Below are 26,081 nucleotides of genomic sequence, written 5' to 3'. Positions count from 1 at the left end.
GAAAGCAAGTGAAGCGCTAGAAGGTTTCACAAGAAACACTTTCCTAACAGTGCCTCAAACAATAATCTCCTCCCACATGAGAGCAGAAGGAGCCTGGAGGTGCCCACCACCTCTGTGAGAGCTGTAGAACAGCATATGACCACAATCCCTTTCACATGACAAGCTGATACATTATTCCAATTATTAGAACCACCAAGTGGCACAGGCACTTCAACAAGTCCTCACTCAACAGCTTGGGGACAATGACAGTCCAGGGACACAGACGAAAACAAAATAGCCATCAACTAGACAGAAAATAATACAATTATTCTTACAATTTTTTTTGGTCTGCAGCAGCCAAATAAATGATCTAGAAGTTACCGTACGAGTGAAAGAAAGCTTGTGTGTAAAAAAACAAAAAAAGCAGACGAGAACATAAAGCAGATGGTGTTATTATTTTGTGTGTGCCATGTACATGGGCCACCTGCAGCTGACAGAGCAGCTGGCCTGTGTGTGTTATCTCCAGGGCTGGGTGACCATTCCCTGGCTAAGACTTGGCTTCAGGCCATCAGGCAGATGACACTCTGAACCCGACCAACGATGAGCTGCACATCCCCAGACCCTCTGACACGATAACATACTAACCCTAACCCTGGGCCAGAAGGCCACAGCCCAGAATGGAGGCCTAAAATCACTGTTTACAACACAACATGTTGAGTAGATTTAGAATGTATGCTAGTACATTAAGGATAGGATGAATAAATCATTTGTTAACAGAATATGAGGTGAAATGAGAAGGATTGTTTTTGGCTTTACAGAGTTTCAAAATCAATATCTTTCTTCCTTTAATAAATTGGCTGTGCTATTCAATTACAGGCAGAAGCAAGGGGCTCAGAGTGTTTAAAAGTATTGACCTGCTTCCCTTTAAAAGGCAGCATTGCGTGACACAGGGTGGTAGGAAACATTACATCATCCACTGGGTCAATGAGAAAAAGTTCCACAGTCAAAAAGTCAATTGAGTGATGCAATTTGTTCTCAACTATGTGTGGTGGTGGGAATAATAAGTACCATAAAGCGGACGTGTCATGTTCAACTGACAGGCCCCATAAATATTATACCTATTAAAATGACAACGAACAAAGAACTGTCAGTTTAGCAACACTCTGTACCCACAAAAGGTCTGAATGGACCTGCATAGGCTTTCTACTCCCCGTACTAACACTCTGCTATGAAGCTCCGGGATCAGCACATGAAACACTTAATATACCTTAACATTAATCAACTAGTTCTTTGTAAGGCAGGTGCGACTATATTGGGATATGATGTTAATTCCAGTAGTAAAGGCACACTAACCGTAATCCTCTGCAGACTTGCATGGGATGTCCAAATGGGTGGAGCCAAAGGCATTCCTAACAAATCTCCGCCTCCTGCGCAGGTCATCTTCCCAGTAGTCCAGACGCCAGAAATCATGCAACTGTCTGTGGAGAGAAAGAAGGAGGGAGAAAGAGAGGGAAGGAGAAAGAGACAAAGACACACACAGAGGGAGACACAGAGAGAGAGAGAACAGATTAGATTAGGTTAGACAGCAGTAGGCTAACCTGACTACCGATGCTATCTAGCAGTAAGACCAGTGATGCTGTCTAGCAGTGAGACCAGTGATGCTGTCTAGCAGTGAGACCAGTGATGCTGTCTAGCAGTGAGACCAGTGATGCTGTCTAGCAGTGAGACCAGTGATGCTGTCTAGCAGTGAGACCAGTGATGCTGTCTAGCAGTGAGACCAGTGATGCTGTCTAGCAGTGAGACCAGTGATGCTGTCTAGCAGTGAGTCCAGTGATGCTGTCTAGCAGTGAGACCAGTGATGCTGTCTAGCAGTGAGACCAGTGATGCTGTCTAGCAGTGAGACCAGTGATGCTGTCTAGCAGTGGGACCAGTGATGCTGTCTAGCAGTGAGACCAGTGATGCTGTCTAGCAGTGGGACCAGTGCTGCTCCAGTATCTAGCAGTGAGACCAGTGATGCTTTCTAGCAGTGGGACCAGTGCTGCTCCAGTATCTAGCAGTAGGCCCATCACATCTTCCACAGGCAGACAGAGAAGAAGTAGCCACTGCACACATAAATCACTGGTACTCCCATTAACCAATACCGCATCAAATTACAAATGTAAATGGCACAGCTTGCCTCCTTTTTACAATGTTTTTTAACAAGTCTTGTAAATCAAAGGTAAGACCCTCAACACCGACAGCGTGGGGTTTAATGATCGAGGGTCTTAGGACAGTTAAAGCCTGGGACTATAAAATAACCCACCCTGCCATCAAATGTGGAGCCGTGATTAAAATAATGTGCTGAAATATTCATTGAAATGATTCCCAGTGCCCTGGAGCAAGGCAACAGAAAATTGCATTTTTATTCATTATTAATAACAGTGAATTAGGGTCATAAAAAGAGTAGAGAAAGAAGAAAACAGCTCCAGCATGTGGTAACCATCTTTGTAAATGATTATTCCAACATTCATGGGGACCTGGGATAATTTTATTGCTTGCTGCTAATGCAAACCATTACACTGCATGTCTAGCATCAGGTTACTAAGTGCTGCTCTTTGCAAGTGTGCTTTGTGCTGGAGAGATTTCAAAGAGTTTGTTTCCTTGACTCTAAACTGCACAGCAAATCCCAAATTTAGTCAAAAATGTTCTGTACATTTAGTCATTGTAAAACACATGTTAGTATGACAATAATCCTCAAGCAATTTACAAACTGTTATGTAGTCTTATTGTAGTAAATATAAGGATTGACAAACAAAATACAACTACAAAGGAATGGGACAATTCTGCATGCAATTGGGATGCTTACAATAACTACAAGTTTTATAAATTGACAGCAATTACAAATGATCACGTTTCCTCTCCTGATGCAGGTATTTTGACTCTAAGAACAACTCCAGTAACAACAACCACCCACAGCTCTCCACAATTATCTGCTACAGAGCTGCAACCAGCCTCGTCCAGAACAGACCTTGTTGGATGCGATAAGCGCTTGGATGGCAGCCATGTTTTCTGCCGTAATACTGAAGCAGTCTAAACAGATTAAAGTGTTACAAGGGGATCACATCACAAAAACGGCCTCAGTGTTACATGAATATTTACACATTTCTGAAATCAGGAGGCTCAAGAGACTTAGCAGAGCTCTGACACCAAGAGAGCTCAGTCTCAGTTAAGCATCAATCAAGAATAGGTCTTGTGTGTGTGTGTGTGTGTGTATGCTAAAAGTATCATGAGCTACTGCATGCAAAGCAGCACAGAACGCCTTGAGCTTGTCCCCTGTCAATCTCCCACATAGCTTAGCTGAGAGAGAGAAAGAAGTCAGGGGTGGAAAGGAGAAACCCAAGTAAATTATTTTGTAAACGCAAGATTACACCGTGCAAAAAATTTAAATCTAGTGTAGGCAACAGGAAGATTACCATTACAGATGATAACCTCTAATTCTCACTACAAATAGACAGCAGACAGTAGTGGGGGAGGAATGTAATGTAGCTCTTTGAAAATGGACTCGCAACGGTATTTAATACACGTGATGCATTCGATTTATTCGGTTTAAGCATAATCACTTGAGTACACCATCTCAAAAGCAGTAGGGAAAATATTTTAATTTTTCACTAATGTGAATCAAATGCTCAACAAACCAAAGCAACATTACAAGGATGCAACCAAGCAGTCCTAGATGTCAACATTTACATTTCTCTTCCTCTACAGTTTCCTTCCTTGCATGTGTTTTCACTTTGTGCTGAGGTTTCCGGATGGAGAGAGGACTTGTGATACTCTAAACCGTGTGGTCAGCATCAGACCGGATCTGGACTGGGCCAAGAAGGACTGTGATGAAGGAACCTCTTCACTGAGGGTGGTCCAGGACTGGAAGGCTCTGGGGAACCAGGCTTCCAAAGGCACTCCACAGCTGGGGGCAACACAGACTTCTCACACTCATTCACTACACCCAGAAAGTGACGTCCAACTCAAACCCTGCCCACAGTAACACTACTGTGAAGGAAGTCAAGGAGAGAGTGACCAGGAGAAACCACAGCCATGTGATCACCTGGAACTCCTCAGAACACTCCAACATTCTGACCAAAGTGTTCTCTCATGAGCAGGGAAGTGTGAGGTGTAGAAAACAAAGCCAGATGCTGAATACTGTGAGGGAGAAGGAGGTGTTACAAAATGTCTTCTAGTATATCTTCAAGTAAGAAGCATATAAACCCCTAATTTCAGACAATGAACCAAAGCAAAGCTTAAAGGAAAAAACATAATAACCTACTATAGGAAAGTGCTAAAAAAAGATAGAAAAACATAATTGACATGTAAAATTGCTAGGTTGTTCACAAAAAATCACATTAGTATAGCAAACATGGTACCTTAAAGGGGCATTTATGCAAAAACAAAGACATGAGCAGATGCCCGTGAGAGGCAACCCAAAAACAGCAATGCATATACGTGGTAGAGCATTCAGTAAATCTGTATTCAAGTTCTCCAGCACTTCAACATGTATAATGCATCAATGCATACACCACAAAGCCAGTCCCTGACACTCTCTTCATCACGCCACTCTCCTTCCTTAAGGAGAGCTGGATTCTCCACACCAATTGTGTGTCGCTTCATGACAACCATAAAAAATGGCTGAGGGCCTCCTAGAAACTGGCAAAATATATTAGCCCTCTCACCCATCAATCACCCAAATGGATTTCAAACTGCATTTTAAAAGCTTATTTTCCAGCGCTGATAACCAAAAGGAAAGATGGCCTCATTATTTACTGACACTTCCAGGTTTCTTAAGTGCAGCGGGCTATGTGTAGGAAAACTGTAGACTTTCCCATTTTAGAAATGTGTATTTAAATTGTATATCTCCTGTGTTAGAGTGTGTGTGTCCTTTGATGGCTTGGGGCTGTGGCTATGTTAGATTTAACAACCCCAGTCCTCAGGGAATGTCCTGTGTTTGTAAAAGGTAGTAAAAATATGACAGCGGTGATTCTGAATAAAATGGTGAAAAGGGAAAATAAAAGGATTGACATACATGTTATGGCAAAAATACAGTTTCTATCATGGAATGTGAAGCCTACAGGACTTGTGCAGAAAATAGGTACACACCAGAGTTACAAGGTGAAGGAAAAAACACCTGATCTAACCCATTGCCTTAGGCCTTCCTCACGGCCCATGTTTCCATGGGTTACCAAGGACACTTCTATTTCACCAGAATTTCAGAGATATAATATGAGAGGAAGGGAGGGCTGTGTGTGAGGGGGGATGACTCTGGGGTGATGACAGGACCGGCCTGTACTGCCGCTGCTGCTGCCGTTGGATCAGAGGTGCTTGTTTAAGAACCAAACTGTCTGTCAAACCTCTTGCAACAATAACTAGCCAACACTCCCGACAGCTGCAAGGATGGAGGAAAAAAACGGTACTCTATCCAGCTTGTCAGGTTATTGTCAAGTATTCCGGAGATCTGAAACCAGGCAGTTGTGTGCAATTTCCCTCATAGGTCATGTACACAAAAGAAACAAACCAAACCATTAACAATGATCAAGTCATCAAAGGCCTGAGTTGAGCCCTCTGTACTCCCAAGCTTTTTCAAACACCATTGTAAACTGAAACATATTTTGTGAGGTCATGTAGAAGACAGTTCGACCAGCGCTATGTAATACTGACGGAAGCAGAAGGGTTGGTGTTAGTTGACAAGCATTCAAGCTCTTGCACACTTGAATCTTAGAAAACTGCAACACTGTCCAACTAAGCACAGCGACTTGAGTCAGGCATATGAAGACTATTTTGAGTGGAAACATGAAATAGTTGCCACTTGATGCTCACAACTCACTGCGGGCCTGAGGGGCAGAGAAGGGTCATTTGTTCTCAGATTGAGTTCCGTTGAGGGGTCTGGTGTGTGTTCTTTGTCACAGTTAGACGGGCCACGAGCAGGGCACCCCTACATCACAGTGTGTGTGGCAGTGATGAAAACCAGCCCCTGGCCCTTTAAATAGACTAGTCACTGATTACCAGCATTCATTATAATTATCCACCATTTGTCTGGAATGGGAGCATTTAAAGGGAATATAATGGTCTCTGCTCTTTCCTTCCTCTTGATAATCCTCACAGCCGCCTTCTGAGTATAGATAGCATATTGCAGAACAGTAAACGGAAATGCTTATAGGTCACAAACCGTCAGAAGAAAATGCTAAGTGCCTTCATGTTTAAGACCTATAATGGTGGTCAGTTGGGGTGAAGTGAACTTAATCTTAGAATCGTATTTTGTTCCACATGGGTAGAAAGCCCTATTTGGCATCACGCCTGTACATGCTATGGTCGCATAAGGGAAGGCTTCCAGCTTACCAACAATGAGTTACACACAGTCAGTTCAAAAATGGATGTGTCTTTAAATATTCTACCACAAAATCTCCTCAGGAAGAGGACTATAGCTGGAGGATGATGAGAAAAGACCAGAGGCTACAACTACTCTGCAGGTTGTTTGGGGTGATAACCAAAAATGGGCTCTGACGAGGGATAGATTGTTGAGATGTTCGGGTGAACTCTTCCTTGCTTGCCAGCGCTGCAGCCCTCCCATCTTTCATCAGAATTGGGACACAGTCTAGAGATACCTCCTTTCCCTAAAACTGAGGACTGTACGTGAATGTGTATGTCTTTCCAGAAATAATGAGTCTGGGATTCAAGACCAGGAGTCCCCCCCCAGGAAGCAGGCTGGAGCAGATCAAACACAAACATGATGGGGAGGAAAAGACACAGGAATAAAATCACTTTTACACTTCAAACTAACATCTTTGTACACAACTAATGTTTCCTTTTCCAAGGCTACAATAAACACACCACAATGTAAAATGTAATCTGGCAGAGAAGCTACCTCCAGGTGGAGAAGGCAAAGGCCGTCTAAAGACAATGGCAAGAAACTTGGAGGTCGCGAGCACTATCTGCTGCATTTCTCCTCCTAATGCCCTCTGTCCAGTCTGATTATTCCTTAGATGCTCCTGTGTATGTGGGAACAGCACCCAGGGACCTTGATCCAGCTATCTCTCTGTCTGAGGGACCATTAGATCAGGAGGATTTGAACTCCTCTCCTCTGTCCACCGCTCCTGGATCCTGGCTCTGAAGGGCAGCTCGTAGAACAGATAACCCCTACCCAGGTTGGAGCCTCCACCACTCGTGGACTCTGGACCTGGAGGGCGGCTCATAGAATAGATAACCCTCTCAGGCGAGACTAGAGACTGCTTAGTGAGCGATCCTGACTGAAGGGTTCATTCCATCACAAAGTTATTATCCACGGGCAAATTGTTACCATTCATCACACGTGAGAGATGAAGCTCACTGTTAGCCAAGGGAAACGCCTGTTCCACTGTCACACCTCAGATCAATATATGCCACCCCTCTCTCTCCTTCTCTCCCACCGCAACAAAAAGTAATTATACAGGAGAAATGTTGACAATCGATGCTCAGTCGGGTTGGGTTAAAGTCTTCAGTGGGTGCCTGGAGATGCAGGTCCTCCGTCAGCTGTCAGTAATGCTGCTGATGTTAACACCGACATCTGGAGACCTGGGCAAAGAGGCCGGCCTCTGCCTGCTCTACATCTCTGTACGGCTGCACTGTTCGATCAATTAGCACCTGGCCAGGAGTTGGGACAGGGGCTGGCTGAGGACGCCAAGGGTGATGGTAAAACCTGTGCTCTGCTCTGAAGCTGGCCAACACTGTCACTGCTTTGGGACCCGCCGGTGACTTCATTGTAATGTGTGGAATTCCAGATATCGTCACATCAAGTTCTTTCATTCCACACATGATTTATTAGGAAATGACCTAAAAAAAATTGGTATTGGCGCAATACAACTTGGAAAGACAGTGTGCATTATTCAAGGATGAATTCATCACTCTTTACTTGACGCGTCCTTTCACCGGACGAGGCTGAACTTTATAATCCACCGGCAAGGGTTGGAGGTCAACAGCAGAAGGGACCAGAGGGCAGAGAAAATCACTTTCTCAGTGGGGAAAAAAAAACTGACATCCAATTTTCAACTTGATTTATCAGTGTTAAGCTAAAATTGATAGTGTGTCATTACCGAGCAGAGAGCTGTCTCAGAGAGCTGTATCAAAGCCTCTTCGTTTTGATTTAGTGCGGTGGATCAATACAACCCTATACTGTTTCAATTTGAACAATATTGATTTTCTGATGCTGACTCAATACAGGGGGACACTCATCTTCAGGGAAGAATAAAGTGGGACCTACCGCCCTCCCTCCCTCCACTAGGTCTGCCCACGCCTCGTTCAGGTCACATGACGCAGGAACAGAGATTGCTTTCCAGCCGTGTGCAGAATGTGTGTCTAGTCTAATGTTGCTGAAACACAATCTCTCTCGCTGTTGGCAATAGAGAGCAGGACAGCACACTGTGGAAGGGTCAGTGGTACTAATAGCCTGCAGATGTGTTGGTCCTCTGTATATGAAATACTTATAGTAAAACTAAATGATGAAAATGGGTAGAACGATCTGTACTGCATGTGAATGTCCGTTGGTTGATAACCTTTGATTCATCAGTTGCATGCTTCATCGAGAAAGACATTGATAATGCACCGTCCCAGTTTCCTCCTAGACTACATCATGGTACAGATTAATAAAACCAACTGAGTGATTCTGAGTTAACATAGACACAAAAGCCATGCTATTTAATTAGTAAAATATGAGAAGGTAAATTAGCTAGTGGCTGTGTCATTTAAGCTCCTTCTCTAACATGTGACATGGACCCCCTAGATCTCAAGATCCCACCTCAAGCCAAGTCTCTTGTCCATGCAAGGAGGCATACAACATTTACACACACCCTCCCTCTTCCTTTCTCTCTCTACCCATTTCTCTGCCCCTCTCTCTCCCTCTTTCCCTCTCTCTCCACACAGTGACAAATAATAGACAGCCACTTCAAAATGCTTGAGGGCCTCATATTTACACGAGCAGCAGAAATGGGAAAGTTAATGTTGCATCGAATAAGACTAAGCTGCTCAGCTGCAACACTGCCTTGGGCTTTTGAGCATATTGCATCATTTCTCTTCTACAGCAGGTTACCATTAAATTTGAATTTGTTGGAATTTTGTGGTATCGTTTACAATGCACCCTCACTCAATAACCCTTTGTTGCCATGCAGAGGCTGTGCAACTAAGAGGCCTTCTATAAATATTTCAATAAGTAAATGTGATAACCCGGGAGTGGATTGTTCATTTTGTCAAGAGTGCAGCATGGATTGGTTATGCATTTCCTCACCTTAGCAGCATAACAAAATGGTGTCAAATACATGTCCAAACATATTTTATGTGTTTTATTCCTTAGGTAATGGTATTCACAGGCAATACTAGGCTCTTTCAGAAATACTGTTATGGTTTAATACATGTTGAACTGTACAATCTGGTGTGGTGGATGAATTATTGAATGCTCCCACTGTCACCTTTATCAACATGGCATGTTATTGAATACTATTGAAATAATATAATATTGAATATATTAAATTCTGCATGTCTAAATCACTAAACCTATCAAAAACATTTACATTGTAATACAGTTTAAAAACGAGTTATCTTTTGAAAATGAATCCTGGACCTTCCCAGTTTGGAGCAAACAGCTCAGTTAGGATGGTATGATGGTAGTGCTCCCTCTCTCCCTCTCCCTCTCCCTCTCCCTCTCTCTCTCTCTCTCTCTCTCTCTCTCTCTCTCTCTCTCTCTCTCTCTCTCTCTCTCTCTCCCCCTCTTTCCCTATCTCTCTCTCCCCCTGAATTCTCTGACGCTCAGTAAGGATGGTATGATGGTAGAGCTGTCCACAAACACATTTCAGAATAATAACCTCTCTCTGCATCAGCATTCTAAAAATCTGCATCCTCTGAATAAAGATGATTGTTTTGTTATATACTATGTGTGTATATATATACTACATGTATGTTGTATGTATATTTTGCAGTGGCACTGACTTTTTTCAGCCAAACCCTAAATCAATCCTAATTTGCAGTGTGAGCCCCTATATTTTCAGAGGGCTAGTATGAGATCTATAATATGTGTAGGGCTGTTGTTTTAACAGAGCCAAGGGGTCCCCAACCATCAGCAGGTGTTCTGCTGTGTGACTGAAGGGGCCACTGAGTACCTGGACATCAAACCACAAACACCTCAACCCCTTCTCCCTCAAAACCCCTGCCCTCTCTCCTCAGCCTCCCTCCAGCCTCCTCTCCTCAGCTTCCCCCCGGCCTCCTCACCTCTACACCCCAGCCTCCTTTCCTCAGCCTCCCCCCAGCCTCCTCACCTCTACACCCCTGCCCCCTCTCCTCAGATTCCCCCCAGCTTCCTCTCCTCAACTTCCCCCCAGCCTCCTCACCTCTACACCCCTGCCCCCTCTCCTCAGCCTCCCCCAAGCCTCCTCTCCTTAGCCTCCCCATAACCTCCACACCTCTACCACCCAGCCTCCACACTTCTCCACCCCGGCCTCAACACCTTTACACCCTAGTCTTCTCTCCCCAACCTCACTACCTCTAAACCCCAGCCTCCTCTGCCCAACCTCCTCACCTCTACACCCCTTGCCTGTCTGACCAGCCAATCAGTTGTCCCAGGGGATTTAGCCAGTCTCCACTGTAATTGAGTTTGCTGACCTGCTGCCTGACCCTATTGGATCCTGGGGAAATCACATTAAACGGTGGACCCATCTCTGACGTGTGGTGCACCGGTACTGTAGCCTCTCAGTTTGGCCAGTCAGTCTGGCCCTGGTGTGTTCCAAGCCTGCTCGTGGTCTGGCCTTGCCCCGACTTCACCTTACCCCTGGTCCAGGGATTCTACAGGCCAGCACCAGAACTCACCTCTGGGCCAGGGCTTCTATAGTCCTGTACCGGAACTCACGTTTGGGATAAGGTCCCCCAGGCTCCATGTCGGTTGGTCAAGATGTTGAGGATCTTTTGTTTGAGCTGGTTGGCGGTCACATGATCTCTGTGCTTGGCAGCACTGATGAGGTGATCACACAGCTTCTCCTCCTCCTTCCTGTCCGCAGCATACTGGTCACAGTTGGACTGGAGGAAGGAGAGAACATAGTTCACTCACATCAACAAATCTTTTCCACAAAATAAAACTCGGTACTGGGATTGAGATTTTTAGACTTCACAAGTTACAATAAAAGATATAGCTAAATCATTGTATGAGTAAAAACTTTAAATGGACAATGATCTTTATCTGACATAAAATAAATCACAGGGAGCCACATTATGGCTTTGTTCAACACGCTCAAGTGCATAAAGATATTTACAAAAAGCCATGGGACAGATTTCTGCTACCCTGGAGGGGAGCAGTAAATCATGGAGAACACATGACGGTAGTCTGCTGTCGGGTTGTGGAGAGACTGGGTTTCCTGCTAGGTAGCCCTGCTAAGGCTCCGTACTGGAGAATAAAAAATAAAAAAAAACACTTAGATCCACGGAGAATGCGGTCTGGGTTGTCAAGGTTAATGGAGTCAATCTATCGCAGCTATTCTATCAAGGGACAGGCTATAGAAACAGGGAATCAGAACACAGACAACCTCATCAATAGTCTTTAATTCTCCATTCAAAAAAGGGCAAGTCGCCTGCTATTGGCAATTATTGAGTATGAAATTGTTCCAAATAAAAATGCGACAACAGTGTTGAGAACCAAAAACTAGTGTAAATATATTCAAATCAATTGCAATTTATTTAATTGTAAACGTAAAAATATTTTGTAATAAAAAGCAATGTTAAAATGATACTATAATGGAGACAGGAAGAGAGAGAGAGGCTTGGAGAGCTGACTTAAGGTAATTTAGAAGAGCATCTGACTACTGTGTTCCCAGTCCACCATAGGGTTGTCTTACTGTGCTGTCCCGGAGGGATCTCTGGGTAATAATCAAAATCTAATTTGCTAACAGAAGCTGGAAGTAAATTGAATTTCCTGCCTTATATTTGAATTCTGTCAGATATTATACCTCAACATATTCTTCAAATGGCGGATAACTCAATCTCCGCTTGTCATCTTACGTTACCTTGTGATGCCTTGACAAATATCAAACGTTATTTATCACTTCAAAGGATATGAGGCTTCATCCTGACACCAACTTAATTGTAAAAATGTCTTATCTGCCTCCTGAATCTTCAATCACAGGGAGTGGGTAATAAAGCAGTGTTGGTGCAGGATGAAAAGTGTAGTGTGTCTGGAGCTGGCAGACAGAATGGATAGGGCCAGGTACACCTCCCCCTTCTCACAGTGACATTGCATATCTAGACGTCTCTTCCAGTTTATCTAGCAGGTCAAGGATCCTGAAGCGAGCATCAAGCTGCTGCTCGAGAATGGCTGCTCTTCCACGATAAGAACCTCATCACTTATCACACGTATAAGCTTCTAACAGAGGTGGTAGGAGAGCACATGGGTGCATAGTGTGTGTGTGTGTTAGTGTGCATGCCTACATCTGCCTTATGCTACATTGAGTCATTTTATGACTGATAAATAGCATTTAATGTAAATATCCATATGCCCTGCTTGTTAAGAAAGAGAAGAGAAAGTAGCTCAACCTACTGCCAGAAAGTGGCATAGCATTCTGCTTGCAACCCTAGTTACAAATCCAAAGCTATACTTGTCCATTTTTGTTTTAATTTAAAAGATTACAATGATTACAATAATGTCTGATTATTTATATTTTTATGGAAGTAAGTGTAAATGTGTCTATGGTAAATTATATCTGATATGTGTATTTCTTGTTTAAATGGTAATTGATGCACATAATACTGTTAAGAGTAAGGATGGTGATAATAATGGCATCATTACATATTATATTTATACACACATTATTTATATACATACATTACCAGTAGTATATATATATATATATAATACTGACTATCTGTTGGTGGAGGATTATTAAATCCCTAATAGTAGGCTAATGAAGCTCTAATCTCCATGTGGAGACACAAGGGCAGGATTATTGAGCAATATGCTGTATAACAGCTGTTCTTAATCCAAGAGGATTCCCTTAGAGAGTCTTTCCTAAATCCCATGACTCCAAATTCTATATAATAAAGGTCTTAGTATTCAGGGACCTCTAGGTAATGTGTGTAGCTGGGGAAAGGGCAAATCTCCCATACCTCAAACTCTGCATGCTTGTGAACGTCTTCTGCCCTCTGTCTGTTTAGAATGAACTCTGCCTCGTTCGCAACACGCACGATGTGGTCCTTCATGGCATGGCACAGCAGCCTGGTGGAGAGACACACACAACACCTCAGCCCAATACTGTCAGAACACTCCATGCATGACAAGACTACATACATAGGATGTAGGATATCACTGCCTCAGGAGGAGTCTAGCATGTCCAGCTCTGGCAGCGTTCCATGCGGTTAAGAGAACAGACGTGTAATCAGCATCATTTGTCTGTGTTATGCTGAGAGTGTGTGGGCTACTGACAGGTCCCTGTGCTGTATTAAAGAGGGAGTGGGCATCATTAGAGCACTGAATCCCGTCCGGCACATGGCGTGATGGGCTTCTCCCCCCCACACCAGCACCCCAGCCGTCAGCCCCCCCCCCCCCCCCCCCCCCCCCCCCCCCTTACTGATGACTCCCACCCTGGACACCTCAGACTTCACAGGCTCCCCAGCATCCGCCCACACTGAAATTTCAATCTTTTTTTCTTCTAATTGAAAGCACCATGGCTGTGGTGTGGAGATGATGTGCCATTTTACACACCATTAGTCCTGCTTTGTTTTAATTAAAGGCGGCTCTGTTCTCCTCCGCTGCATGCTCCTCCAGTCCCAGGGACAGGCCCTGGTCCAGAGCTGCGTTCACCAGCTCCATAACTGTCTACAACCGTTGACTAGCACTCTATCTGAGACCTCTGGAGGACGGACAATACAGAAGTCTGCTCTGCTTGACTGTACATGCTCCTGTGGAAATGAGAGGATCTCTCAGACCTCACACAGCTGCTGGGACATACTTGATGGAGCTTGTACAGCAATAAACAATAAAGAGACTACAAAAACAGCATTATACGTACTGCAGCAATGTGTATTGCTGGCTTTTTGATTCACCATATGGCCGAACACATGAGCAAAATGACTGTTTATGTCACCTAAAGGAGCATCTTCACTCATTTGACTTGGAGTCAAGACCAGACCAGAGGATGCCTCTTTGCCACATTTACCTATACATCAATGTTACCAGGGCATCTGACCTGCAGCCAAAGTAGGTAGGAGGTAGCAGATAGGTTGACTGCTTAAGCAGAACAGGTGATCTAGAACTAAATCAGAACTAAACTGGAAGACATGACAAGTCTTCCAGCAGCACCCTGGACAGCGCTGTGCCGCCACTCTGACTAACACTCTTTGTCCTTCCCCAGCAGAGGCCAGGGGCGGAGCCTATGAGGGAGGATAGGGCTAAGGGCGGGGACACATTGGGGGAGGAGCCTGGACAGATGGGTCAGCAGATGGGCATGCTGGGTATGCAGGCTGATCCCCCCTGATCTACTCTACTGAACACGAGAGGGGGAGAGCGAGGGGTGGAGATAGTGACAGAGAGAGAAAGAGAGAGAGGGAGGGAGGGAAGAGAGGGAGGGAAGAGAGGGGAAAGAGGGGTGGAGCGAGGAAGTCCTGAGAGAGCATGGATATGCTCAAGTTGATATTCTCTCTTTGTCCTGTCACATCAGACTTATTTACTTTTACCCCCTAAAGAGCAGTCAAGAAGCCCAAGAGGCTTAGAGTTAATCTAGGCTCCTGCCACTGTTGCAAACACCCTGCTCTGAGAGATGGCACGCCGATAAGATAAGAGACCATGAGTGCCCCAAAGCAGGGACCTCTACTGTAAACTACATTGTATGGTGGATACGTACCTTCCTTCATTGATTAGCTCAATGAACGCCAGCCCCGCATTCTTCTGTATGGAGTTTTGCCATTCCTGAAGTACAGGGGAGAGAATGTGTGTTGCGCGTGTGTGTTTGCGGGGTGCATATTTGTAAACAGCTGGAATACATCAAAGCCAGACTCATTACATGTTAGCAACATTAGACCAAAGTTATAGAAGACATAATAGACATGCTAATTTTCAATAAAAAAAGCATAAGGAGGCAATAAAGTAAGAATAACATAGTAATAAAAAACTAATAGGGAATAATATCTCTGACAGCTTTGCCAGCCGGCGCAATATTTTAAATAAAAAATACATACAATAAAAAACAATATGAGAGAGAATGAGATCCAAAAAGCTACCTTTTAATCCAATAAAGTGCCATGCCTAACCCAAAACCAAGCATGCACTCAGTCCAAAACATTACAGTGAACTTTAGTTCAAATGCTTTGCACATTTGATAGCTGCAAATTCAAGTAAGGAAACAAAGCATTAAGTTCATATGTGGTTTCAAGAGAAAAGCCATGTCTATAAAAAGCTGAAATTCTGCCCCGCATGTGCAACCATCCTTTCTTCTTCTGTGAACAGATCTGTAAACACCAGGGAGATGTAATTGCTGGATGAAACTGTATCCTCAGTCTAAAATACAACCATTTCCTCTGTCCTTTACAGTGACAGATGACTGAAAAGTCTCAATGAGGGCTGCAGAGCTGGTGGGGGCTGAGACACAGCTCCCTCTCCCCTCCAACAACACAATCTGGAAATGATTAAAAAGTAGTTTGGGAGCCTGCCTTTCACTGTGGGAACTCCAGCTCTCCTGTTCCTTCACTGAGGTGCCAATGGAAGGGAAAACAGAGGAGGCCATAGTTCAAAAGAGGAGGGAAAGAAAAGAAATGAAAAGGTTTTGCAGTTTGCCAAGAGAGTGTCAGGCATGAAGCTACGGGTCTCTGAGGAAATTCCATAATTGAAATCATAATCAGTGTTTTACTTTCTACATCACTTTTTTTCCACTATACGGTCACATTCCAAGATATTATGTGTAGTGTGTTTGCACACAGTTGTTGTGTGCAATACACATCGGGCCACACCAGACAGGCCAAACTCCAGATAATTTAAGTGAGAGATATGGTGCTGACATACTGCCGAGCATATGGTGGCCAAATGTTCCCTGTGACCTCCTATCCTCTCCAGCTACAGTATCCACTCCACACAAGCCGTTCTTCATTTGAAAAGGGATCATGCACAGTCCACTCATACTGCACTCACGTGACAAAAATAAATACGGAAATCAAAGCAGATGTGAGGATCATGAGATGCCAGGAAAATGACACCAGGTTGGGGGGGGGGTTAAATGTATCTTGTCTGGGAGACCTGGTTGCTTGGATGATGCTCTCGAGAAAGAGCACTGTCCTAGCCACAAGGCCTAAGAAGTTTTCTTTTCTCTGTGTTTTCTGGGAAGCTGATCTCCCAAAGGGCTTGTCTGTGATTGGAGGGATTTGCAGAAAGCTCATTGATGCTCATTTGAAGGGTATTAGTCCTGACATGCACCTCCAGAAAGAGGTAATATGAGCCCTGATGTAAACACAGAACATACCCACCACCTCTGGCCAAGGGAAACTCAGGAGAATATATAGTAAAACCCAAAACCTACAGAACCATAAAGTGAAGAGTTAACATGAGATTTTAAACACCATGGGAAAAAAATGGATGATACTCCAGTAAAAAGAACAATTTCAATGACCTTTGAAAGAAATATGCATCACTCTCGGCAAACATTAGAGTGGCACAGAACGACACAGCATGAAATAACATCTAGCATTCCAGTGTTCCTGAGACACACACAGACACATATTGTTTCTTCTTTCTCTCGTCTTTAATCCCCCTAAACATCAGGGGGCTGATGTGGTGTCTCAATCCAATCTGTCAGTGTGCTGGAGCTTTGCTTTTATCTGGCTGTGCCTCTGTTTCTGCCTGTACTCTGCCTCCGTATCTGCCTCCGTATCTACCCAGACTCTGGCTTCACATCTGGAGGCCTTCCATCACTAAATCTCCACGGCTCCACTCTAGATCCCGCTGTATGTTCAAGCTGTTACAAGAAACAGAGACGTTTGACCTTTTCCTTCAGTGGGCCAGTACGAGGAGAGACACCCTGAGTCTGCCATCCCGGCCTGGCTCATGCTAATGGATGGGATTAGGAGGCATAAATGAGGAAGACCAATTTTCAACAAAAATATATTCATTAAGCTGACAGTTAACCAAGCTGAAAGGGACTGAGAGGGTCCCAAGTGTATCCAAATATTAATTTTGAGATGTGTGGTTTAAGTCCAAGCAGTTCATAACATTAAGTCTTGTATTTTTGCTTGAGGCATACATTGGTATTCTTATTGGTATTAAGCCCATTACTACACAGCAAGTTAACGTGGCAGTTTATCAACCTGACTACATTATCCAGCACTCTGAATGTCTTGGTTAGCCTATGATGTTGCATCCATCTATCCTCATGGTCTAGAAGCCCACTAGGCAGAAGCTCAAGTTTCACTCCCTTTCTGACAGATCAATATCTCAACCTGGGTTTCATCCCCTGAGCTCCTAATGGCAGGAACCTCTACAGCCACGGTAATGCTATCTGTGACAGGGCGGACGGAGCAGTAGCCAGCCTGCTGATGCTCTTAATCGCAATAAATCCTGGAGCTGGGAAAGGCCAGTTCCCTGAGACGCACAGTTACTTTTCAGACAGAAGAGAGGGAAAATCAGCCCTCAAGACACTTCAAAAGACAGAGCCATCACAGCAATATTCGGTACTCCAAACTCTGGTTCTGGAATGCTCCTTAATCTGGGTCTTCTAATAACAAATTCATGATGATGTGAGCAGCCTGGCTCCCTGCTGATGAGGGCTGTGGACCTTGGACACTGTGGAGTTGAGAAAGTGGCATTCTAACCTCCTAAAGCTCTCTGGCCCTGCAGTCTGAGGAGAGGCACCAGCTAATGGCTTCCTTATGGACCTGTGAAGCAAGACTGATGGGCTGACAGAAGGTATGTTAAATATCTCCTGTTCTAACTGCTACATTGGGACTCTGACCCTCTCTGAGACAGAGGCTTAACAAGAGCTTCAGAGGGTCAGAGACACGGTGATCTGTCACTGGCAGCTTTGCATGAGGTGGGACATGATTCACCAGAGAAGGGCTGTGAGAAAAGCCCAGGGGTTTGCTGAGAAAGTCCCGGCTTTCTTGCGTTTGCTGTTGGGAGTGGATGGAAGACGTCATCGTTTGATATGATTCACTGCTGTGCGAACTTGCTTGTTTGTACACTGTAGAACCAACGGGCTTGGATCTTATGAAATGACACAATAGAGAGGTGAGATGAATGTGAAACAAAAAAGGTAGGCTTCGTTGTATGTGAGACACAAATGGTCCTTCAATGGATTTAAAGATGAGTGACAAGGACCACTGGAGAGCCCTTGTCCAATTTGCCAAACTCTGCTGTATAATTGTCATATCACAGAGAACTGAAGCTAGCAGTAGACGGCTCATTAAAGCCAGTACCGATACAGGAGAGGTGTTAGAGAAATAGGGAGGGGAAGGGGAAGAGTGGGAAGAGGGGGGGGGATAAGAGGGGAAGGAGGAAGAGTGGGAAGAGGGGGGGGGATAAGAGGGGAAGGAGGAAGAGTGGGAAGAGGGGGGGGGATAAGAGGGGAAGGAGGAAGAGAGAAGCTCACCTGAGAGCAAAGCAGCATGACGAGTTCAACCACCGAGGTGCTGGACTTCATACACACCAGCCCTGCGGAGAGCATGTGACAGGAGTTAGAACTGGAGGGAAGAGAAAGCCTTGTGTAAACAAACACACACACACACATAGTATGTATAGCCAGAAACACTTAAACACATGCACATGCAGTATGGAGACACACACACACACATTACACACACAGTATGTATAGCCAGGAACAGACACACACACACACAGCTGAAGTCTAGACAGAGATTCACAGGATCTGCCTCATCTCCATACTTCAGAGCGTGAGCCGCAGAAGCAGCCAGTAGGCTAATGAAACATAAAGGCAGGTGTGAAAAGCTCATTTGCAGAAACAATGTCTGAGACTGACGTGCTATTCTGCACCTCCAGCTCTAGCAGGTGAGAGGTACTCCCAGTGCAGTCATTACCACAGGAGAGACACTCTCTCTGGGGGTCTCATTATGAGAGGGCTGGGACAACCTGACCCGCTGGCATGGTTTCAGCAATGAAGGCATTGGCCAAACAGAATGGATAGCAGGTGTGATTGACAGCATGTGTCAACAACAACTTTTTTGATCAAATTTGATTATTTTTGACAAAGGGCAATTTGCATTAGGATAAAAGCTCTTGTTTGGTGTTTTGAATTTCAAAAGCCAATGCTGTATGCCAAGTATTTAAATTATTACAGGAATGGAGGAAACAAGTCAGTATTTAGGGTCAGCTCTTTCCATCCATCTTGTTTGTGGAGGAGCTGAGGGCGTTGGAGAGCAGCGGAAGGATGTGACCCCTCTCTGGTATATAGCCTGCCACAGCTGACCTCTTGTTACCGCAGCGAGACACTAGCACATAAGTCACCTCAGCCTGACAGTGGAGCCACTTGGCTGTTTGACCCTGGTCCAACGTTGTTGGACAAACTAAATGCATTCTATTTAAACACGACCTGCCAGCCTTCCCTGTCGAGTGGGCAGGGTTAAAGCTCGGGTGAATGAGGCATTGTGGGGGCAGTGGGCAGCGAGCTGGCGGGTTAGGCCCACTCAGGGCAGGGAGAGGCAGGGAGCAGAGCTACAACGACGCCACTGTTCACACGGGCCTCACCATCAACTCCAAGTGCAGGACTGAGAGTGCACTCGGTCTAATTGCCACAGTGACCCAATGTCTGGAAGGGGGTGGGGGGGGGTGCAAGGGGCTCGGGGGGTTGACCCCTAGCAATTTCAGGGGTGATGGATGGTTGGTAATTACTGGTCAATGGAGCGCCTTTGCACCACAGCACAGTATTTCAGCTGTGGGTGGGGGGGGGGGGGGGGGGGGGGTGGAGGAGGGAGAGGGGGGGGGGGGGGGGATAGAGAGGGAAGAAAAACATGCACTCTTTTACCCTTGACCAACGGGCTGGTAACCACATCAAGGCCGAAAGGAGCATGTCTTCATTATCTCCTGAGACATTGTTCTTTCTTATGTTAATTCAGCAGCCTATCAGTTTGCTGTTATTGCTGTCGTTATTGTGGCTGGACACACTTTCGACTTGGTGGGGTAGAAACAGGTCCAGGCTGTCTGTCAAGAGCCTTGTTTGTGAGGGCTGTGCTCTGCCCAGGGCTGGCTATGTGTTAGCTTGGCCATGCTGTGAGTGACAGACTGTGAGTGAAAGGTTTAGACACATATTCACACTTGTCAAGTCTCCACTACCTGGTTTTTCCTTCCACTCTCACATACATGTTTGTGTACAGCCACATGTGAGAGCAGTGTTGCAGTGAGTGTGAGTGTGTGTGTTCTATACAGAGTACAACACAGCAAAGAACGACTCTTGGCTAGCATAAAGTATACATAGTGGTATTTAAATACAGAATGTGCACATGGCGCAAAAAGAAAACAGAAATATGACTGCTTCTGTATATAGTTCCAGAACCTCCAATAGCTACAGAAACCATCTTCTTCCAGTCTGCTGTTATTCTTTGAGAGAACCCCAGTAACTAGGAGAATACAGGCTGCAGAATAGACTTGATGAGCAAACTCACAGGGATAGTTTCAATCTGGTATCGGGGAGATAGAGAGAACACACACGCACACAAGATTGTGGTGATGGGGGAGTGGCCTATTAAAGCAAAGCCAAGTCTTTAGGCATGGAGTGACACCACTCCCAAAGAGACAGAGGCAGAACAGCCTGAGCACTGAGCAGAGGACTGACCTCCCTTACATGACCGTCTAGCAATGAGCCCTGGGCAGAGCAGAGCATGATGGGAAAAGGATGAGGCATCCGCTCTCCTCCTTCAGAGAACTGTGGCTGCACTCCACATCCACTACTACATTTCAATTTGAATTATAGGTTTGCTTGTTATGAAATACAATGTTTTGAGAAACTATATATATGATGAGTCAGATAAAAAAATGCAAAGAAATAATGGATGACACGGTGGGTGAGACAGAATTTAGTCAAGGTATTTTAGTGAATTTAAAACTGTTTAGATCGCTGTAAATATTCAGAACAGAACCTCTGAGATCCCTTCATGGTAGTAGTGTTGCAGTCAGCAAGCGGCCACCATCAGACATGGCAGGGGTGTGATGGTAAGGACAGGACTGACTCCACGCACACACACAGCTGAAGGTGGAAAGATCCACGCACCAGATCTCCATACAGCAGATCTCCATACAGCAGATCTCCATACAGTAGATCTCCATACAGCAGATCTCCATACAGCAGATCTCCATACAGCAGATCTCCATACAGAAGATCGCCATACTGCATATCTCCATACAGAAGATCTCCATACAGAAGATCTCCATACTGCATATCTCCATACAGAAGATCTCCATACAGAAGATCTCCATACAGAAGATCTCCATACAGCAGATCTCCATACAGAAGATCTCCATACAGAAGATCTCCATACAGAAGATCTCCATACAGCAGATCTCCATACAGAAGATCTCCATGCAGAAGATCTCCATACAGCAGATCTCCATACAGAAGATCTCCATACAGAAGATCTCCATACAGCAGATCTCCATACAGCAGATCTCCATACAGAAGATCTCCATACAGCAGATCTCCATACAGAAGATCTCCATACAGCAGATCTCCATACAGAAGATCTCCATACAGAAGATCTCCATACAGCAGATCTCCATACAGAAGATCTCCATACAGAAGATCTCCATACAGCAGATCTCCATACAGCAGATCTCCATACAGAAGATCTCCATACAGAAGATCTCCATACAGAAGATCTCCATACAGCAGATCTCTATACAGCAGCTTTACCTTCGATCAGCAGCTCCTGCCCATGGCTCCCCAGCAGAGTGCGGGACAGGAAGGGGGCAAAGTCCACAAAGATCTCTCTCAGCAGGGGGGCCACCTTCTCCAGGGCACGCTCCAGCTTGGTGGTGATGCTGTCAGAAAGAAGACATCCAGAAGAAGAGATAGATAGAGAGACGGGGAGAGCAGGGAAGAAGAGAGAGAGAGAGAATAACATGTCAGGACAGAGAGGAAGAAGAAAAAGTGGAGAAAGCCAGGACATATAACACTCATATGAAGCCATACTGGGTGGATGAGAATGACAGCCGTGCCCCAACACCTTGGTTAGTTTCTGGGTAAGATGGGAGAAGCAGGGCACAATCAGACACTACTAGACTAGATCCTGCTAGCAGCGATCCAGTAGCTCCTAAATTAAACACTGCTGGTAATGGTACTTACTAGGAACACTAGCTGAGTCACACTCCTGCAAAGATGCACAAGACACATCATTCATTATTAGCCAGCTCGCTTTTTATTGTGCTTGCTTCTGCCAAACAAATGTACAAAAAAAAAAAAAATATATATATATATACCAAAAAAAACTAACAAACAAAGTGCATCCTTTGCTGTGAAGTGTTACTGAGCATGGTGTACGGGGGGGGGGAATAGCTGCTTGCTACTCTGTGGAGCACATCATCTGACACCCACACCAGAGTTCCTGCTACCATGCTGCTGGACTCATGCTAGCATCCAGCTGAGCCCCTCTAAAGGCAGGGATGCTGCCCTAGGAGAGGACGTGGCACAGGGAAGACTGAGAGCCAGTAGAAAACAGTACCCGAAAGACAGAAAATGAGGTGGAGAGAAAAGAAGGAAGAAAAGGTCTGGGCCTAGGGGGACATGTTTGCAGTGGGTCAGCCTGCCCTGGAAGAACACAGTGAGGGTATGAGGGTGAGAGCCGGTCGCAGAGAGCCTGGGGGCCCAGTGGAGGGGTCCTTGCCTATGACACTGGCCTGCACCTCTCGGGCCTGTCTGGAGTCCTGCCAGCGAGCTAAAGGCTTTGAGCTCAGGTGGCGTCAGCCCCGGGCGAGGTGGACACTGGTCCACTTCACAAAAGACACTGAAATAGAGATTAGCACAGAGAGATAGTAATTACAGAGTCAGAATTGTTGCATGGTTTAAGAGCTAGTGAGGGGAAACAGTGGAAGGCGACTGTATTTTACCATGGACCTGTTTGAAATGAATATGCAGCCCACTAGCTATGAATGTAACCATTGTATCGGGTGGCAGTATTCAGTATCATGGACCCTTTTTCCTTCCTAAAATGCACGCTCTGCATCACCAGCAGCTCTATCATTGACTTCGCGGTTACGGTAAGTGATGTCGGTTACCGCTGCCATGGCAACTGATTTGCTATTCCTTGGAAGAGGAAGAGAGAGAGAGGAAGAGAGGGAGAGAGAGGGAGAGAGACGTGTGGAGCCGTTTAAAGAGGAGTGTGAAGAGAGAGCTCACAGCCGCCTCTCAGCAGTCAGGCTGGGGACATAGTTTGGGAGTGTCTGTCACAAACCATTAGAGGAGGGGAGGAAGATGGTTCAAGGTCACAGCCACACAGATAACAATGTACACAACACCACTGACACCCAAAAACATGGATCAAGTTTAAGATAGGGAAGTGCACAATAGTATACACCAGCTAGTCCCAACCTTTTCCACTTTGCAGCCAACTTGCATAACTCTATATTATTGCGTCCGCCCAATACATCCGTTCATTTAATTCACACATCACACATGTTTAACAACACCACGGGAGCCAAACAGTTCACTTTCACGGCAAAATGTATTTGAGCAATCAAAGAAGACAACGTGTCCAGTAGCGCCACAGTAAGTATAGAGCTACATTGTAAAGAGAAGTAACCTGCAGGGCTAACTACCACAGCCGGTGAAGTTAGAACAACCAGAGCAGGTCATGTTAACCCTTATTAACCAATTATTTATGTCATATAATTGAGTACATTAATGAAGCAAAAAATTGTTAACTAGCTAGCCTAGCTAACGTTACTGCTCAAATCCTAGATAGCTAGAGCTAGCCTAGCTAGCTACTTTTACTGTGTGAGTTAGAAAAATGTCAACGTCGTAATTGTCAATGGAGCTTGAAACTTACAATTGGAAGCCCTTTTCCCTTTTGCTGGAAGGGTGGCAACATAGATTCCATGTACATTGTTAATTATCATTTTGGGAAGAAGACCCAACCTCCTCGTTAAAAAAACGCATTTTGTGTTTGAGAAATAAAATAACTGCTCACTACCGGAAGATGTTGACTTGGCTTATGCAATATGCGGAAGTGATGCGTGCATAGTGGATTGAAGTGGGCATATGCAAGTTTAGGCGGAAATGTCAGTTGGTTTCGTCAATGTGCCAAGCGTAATTATTGGCGTTTCGGTCATGATGAATTCAAGGCAAAATGTCATTTAAAAATTATGCAAGAATTTATATAATCATTTACCAACAGTATATATAATTATGTAGATATTTATTAATTTTTCATACTTTCATACTGTTCATTGGTTTGGTGGCCCACCTGTATTACCCCAGCGGACCATTAGTGGGCCACGGCCCACAGTTTGGGAATCACTCGTATACACCATTGTTCACCAATGTAGCCAGAAGGGGTATGAATGTAGGTGTGAATGACAGAACGTACAAGTAGTTAGTGTTGTAATGGAGGTAAGGTGGGGCAAGCACAGAAACACTGCTGGAGACACACCCCATCTAGTGGTGGGATGGCAGCCCTGCAACCCTGTTGATGCCAGAGGCCTGCACACACGCATCCTATACATGAGTGTCATGCACAGAAACATACACAGCCTCATGTGCACATTATGGAGATGAGATGATGGGTAAAGGGAGAGTAGAGGTAGTGAGCAGGTAGGGGGAGGGTGGAGAGAGCTGGGACGAGGTTGTGGGGGCTATGAGTTTGGGAGGGGCACTGAGGGGAGGCGGGAGATGACGTTGGTGGAAGGGAGGGGGGGGGACAAGGTTGGTGGGAGGGAGGGGGGGGACACGGTTGGTGGGGGGGAGTGGTATAGAGGGGAAGGGGGTGGTGCACCTCATGTTTTCCACTCCGTCCTCTGGCATGGGTGCCACTGTCTGCACGGCGGGCAGGTTCTTACTGGTGGCTCCGTTGACGAAGCTGGAGGAAGAGGAGGAGGAAGACGAGGCAGAGTCTGCGGCTCCTGGGGGCAGGATGCAAAAACCTTGTTAGATCCTTCTAGACCAGAGCCTCGTGTGACCATGATCACTGGCATGTTCTAGACCAAAGCCTCGTGTGACCATGATCACTGGCATGTTCTAGACCAGAGCCTCGCGTGACCATCATCACTGGCATGTTCTAAACCAGAGCCTCGCGTGACCATGATCACTAGCATGTTCTAGACCAGAGCCTTGCGTGACCATCATCACTGGCATGTTCTAGACCAGTGCCTTGCGTTACCATCATCACTGGCATGTTCTGGACCTTAACTAACACATTTCCTGGCATACAGGCATGTATGATCAATATTGATGCTGTCATTCTGATGCTGCACGATTGCGCCAAAACAAATGGAGATGACCAAGTATGAGAGGTTAGAGACCCCTGCCAGGCGGACATCATGTGGTCTGGTTGAGAGCAGGCCTTTGGCTTTGGCTTGAAAGCATACTTTGACTGGGACACATTTCTCACATTCCGGCTCCAGGCTGGTAAAGAGGCAGGGGATTTTTAATGGAGCATATTGAATAGGTGTGTGAGCTGTTAATGTTGCCAGTGGCTGTTTTCAGAGGCCCATGCTGTGGGAGCCCCAGGGCGAGCAATGTGACAGCAGGAAGGGAGGCCGGGGTGATCCCACAGTGACACACACACACACACACACACACGTGTGTACTGCGTGTCCTCTGCAAACTGCAGCCGTTCACGTTCTCGCTTTCGGTTCATTTGTGATATGTTTTATATTTTACAGTGGTATATTTGGGTATTGTGATAGTATGGTGGGCATATGTTGGCACTAAAAAGTAGAGAGTCAGAGGGCCATCTAGTGACCAGTTTGATTTCCTACACTCAGCTAGGTTTCAACAGAGGAAACACAGCTGCTAGATCTGGAATGGCATCTTAAGGGAAATTCCAGAACGGACATTAACATTTGAAGTAATTACTTAAATGAAGGATTAACGTAGAACACTGAACCCTTTGAATATAAACCACATTTACGGCCAAACAATTAGCTTGTGTTG

At 45.3% G+C, this 26,081-nt stretch overlaps 1 protein-coding gene across 1 annotated transcript in view; it reads right to left on the bottom strand.

Moving 5' to 3' along the window:
* The window catches only part of nbeab (neurobeachin b), a 139,253-nt gene that overhangs the window by 56,307 nt on the left and 56,865 nt on the right, over positions 1-26,081 (bottom strand). The window contains exons 31-38 of the mRNA XM_047035687.1: positions 24,922-25,048; positions 22,816-22,935; positions 21,846-21,973; positions 18,576-18,637; positions 14,847-14,911; positions 13,114-13,222; positions 10,871-11,037; positions 1,333-1,457 (exon numbers count right to left, since the gene is read on the bottom strand). Coding sequence (XP_046891643.1) covers positions 1,333-1,457; positions 10,871-11,037; positions 13,114-13,222; positions 14,847-14,911; positions 18,576-18,637; positions 21,846-21,973; positions 22,816-22,935; positions 24,922-25,048 — 903 coding nt within the window. The remainder of the gene's footprint in view (positions 1-1,332; positions 1,458-10,870; positions 11,038-13,113; positions 13,223-14,846; positions 14,912-18,575; positions 18,638-21,845; positions 21,974-22,815; positions 22,936-24,921; positions 25,049-26,081) is intronic.

This window comes from Hypomesus transpacificus, chromosome 15 (genome assembly GCF_021917145.1).
Source record: "Hypomesus transpacificus isolate Combined female chromosome 15, fHypTra1, whole genome shotgun sequence".
In the NCBI taxonomy this organism is placed as follows: Eukaryota; Metazoa; Chordata; class Actinopteri; order Osmeriformes; family Osmeridae; genus Hypomesus; species Hypomesus transpacificus.
Note: the sequence above shows the minus strand (reverse complement) of the source record. Positions and strands in the feature narration are given on the sequence as shown.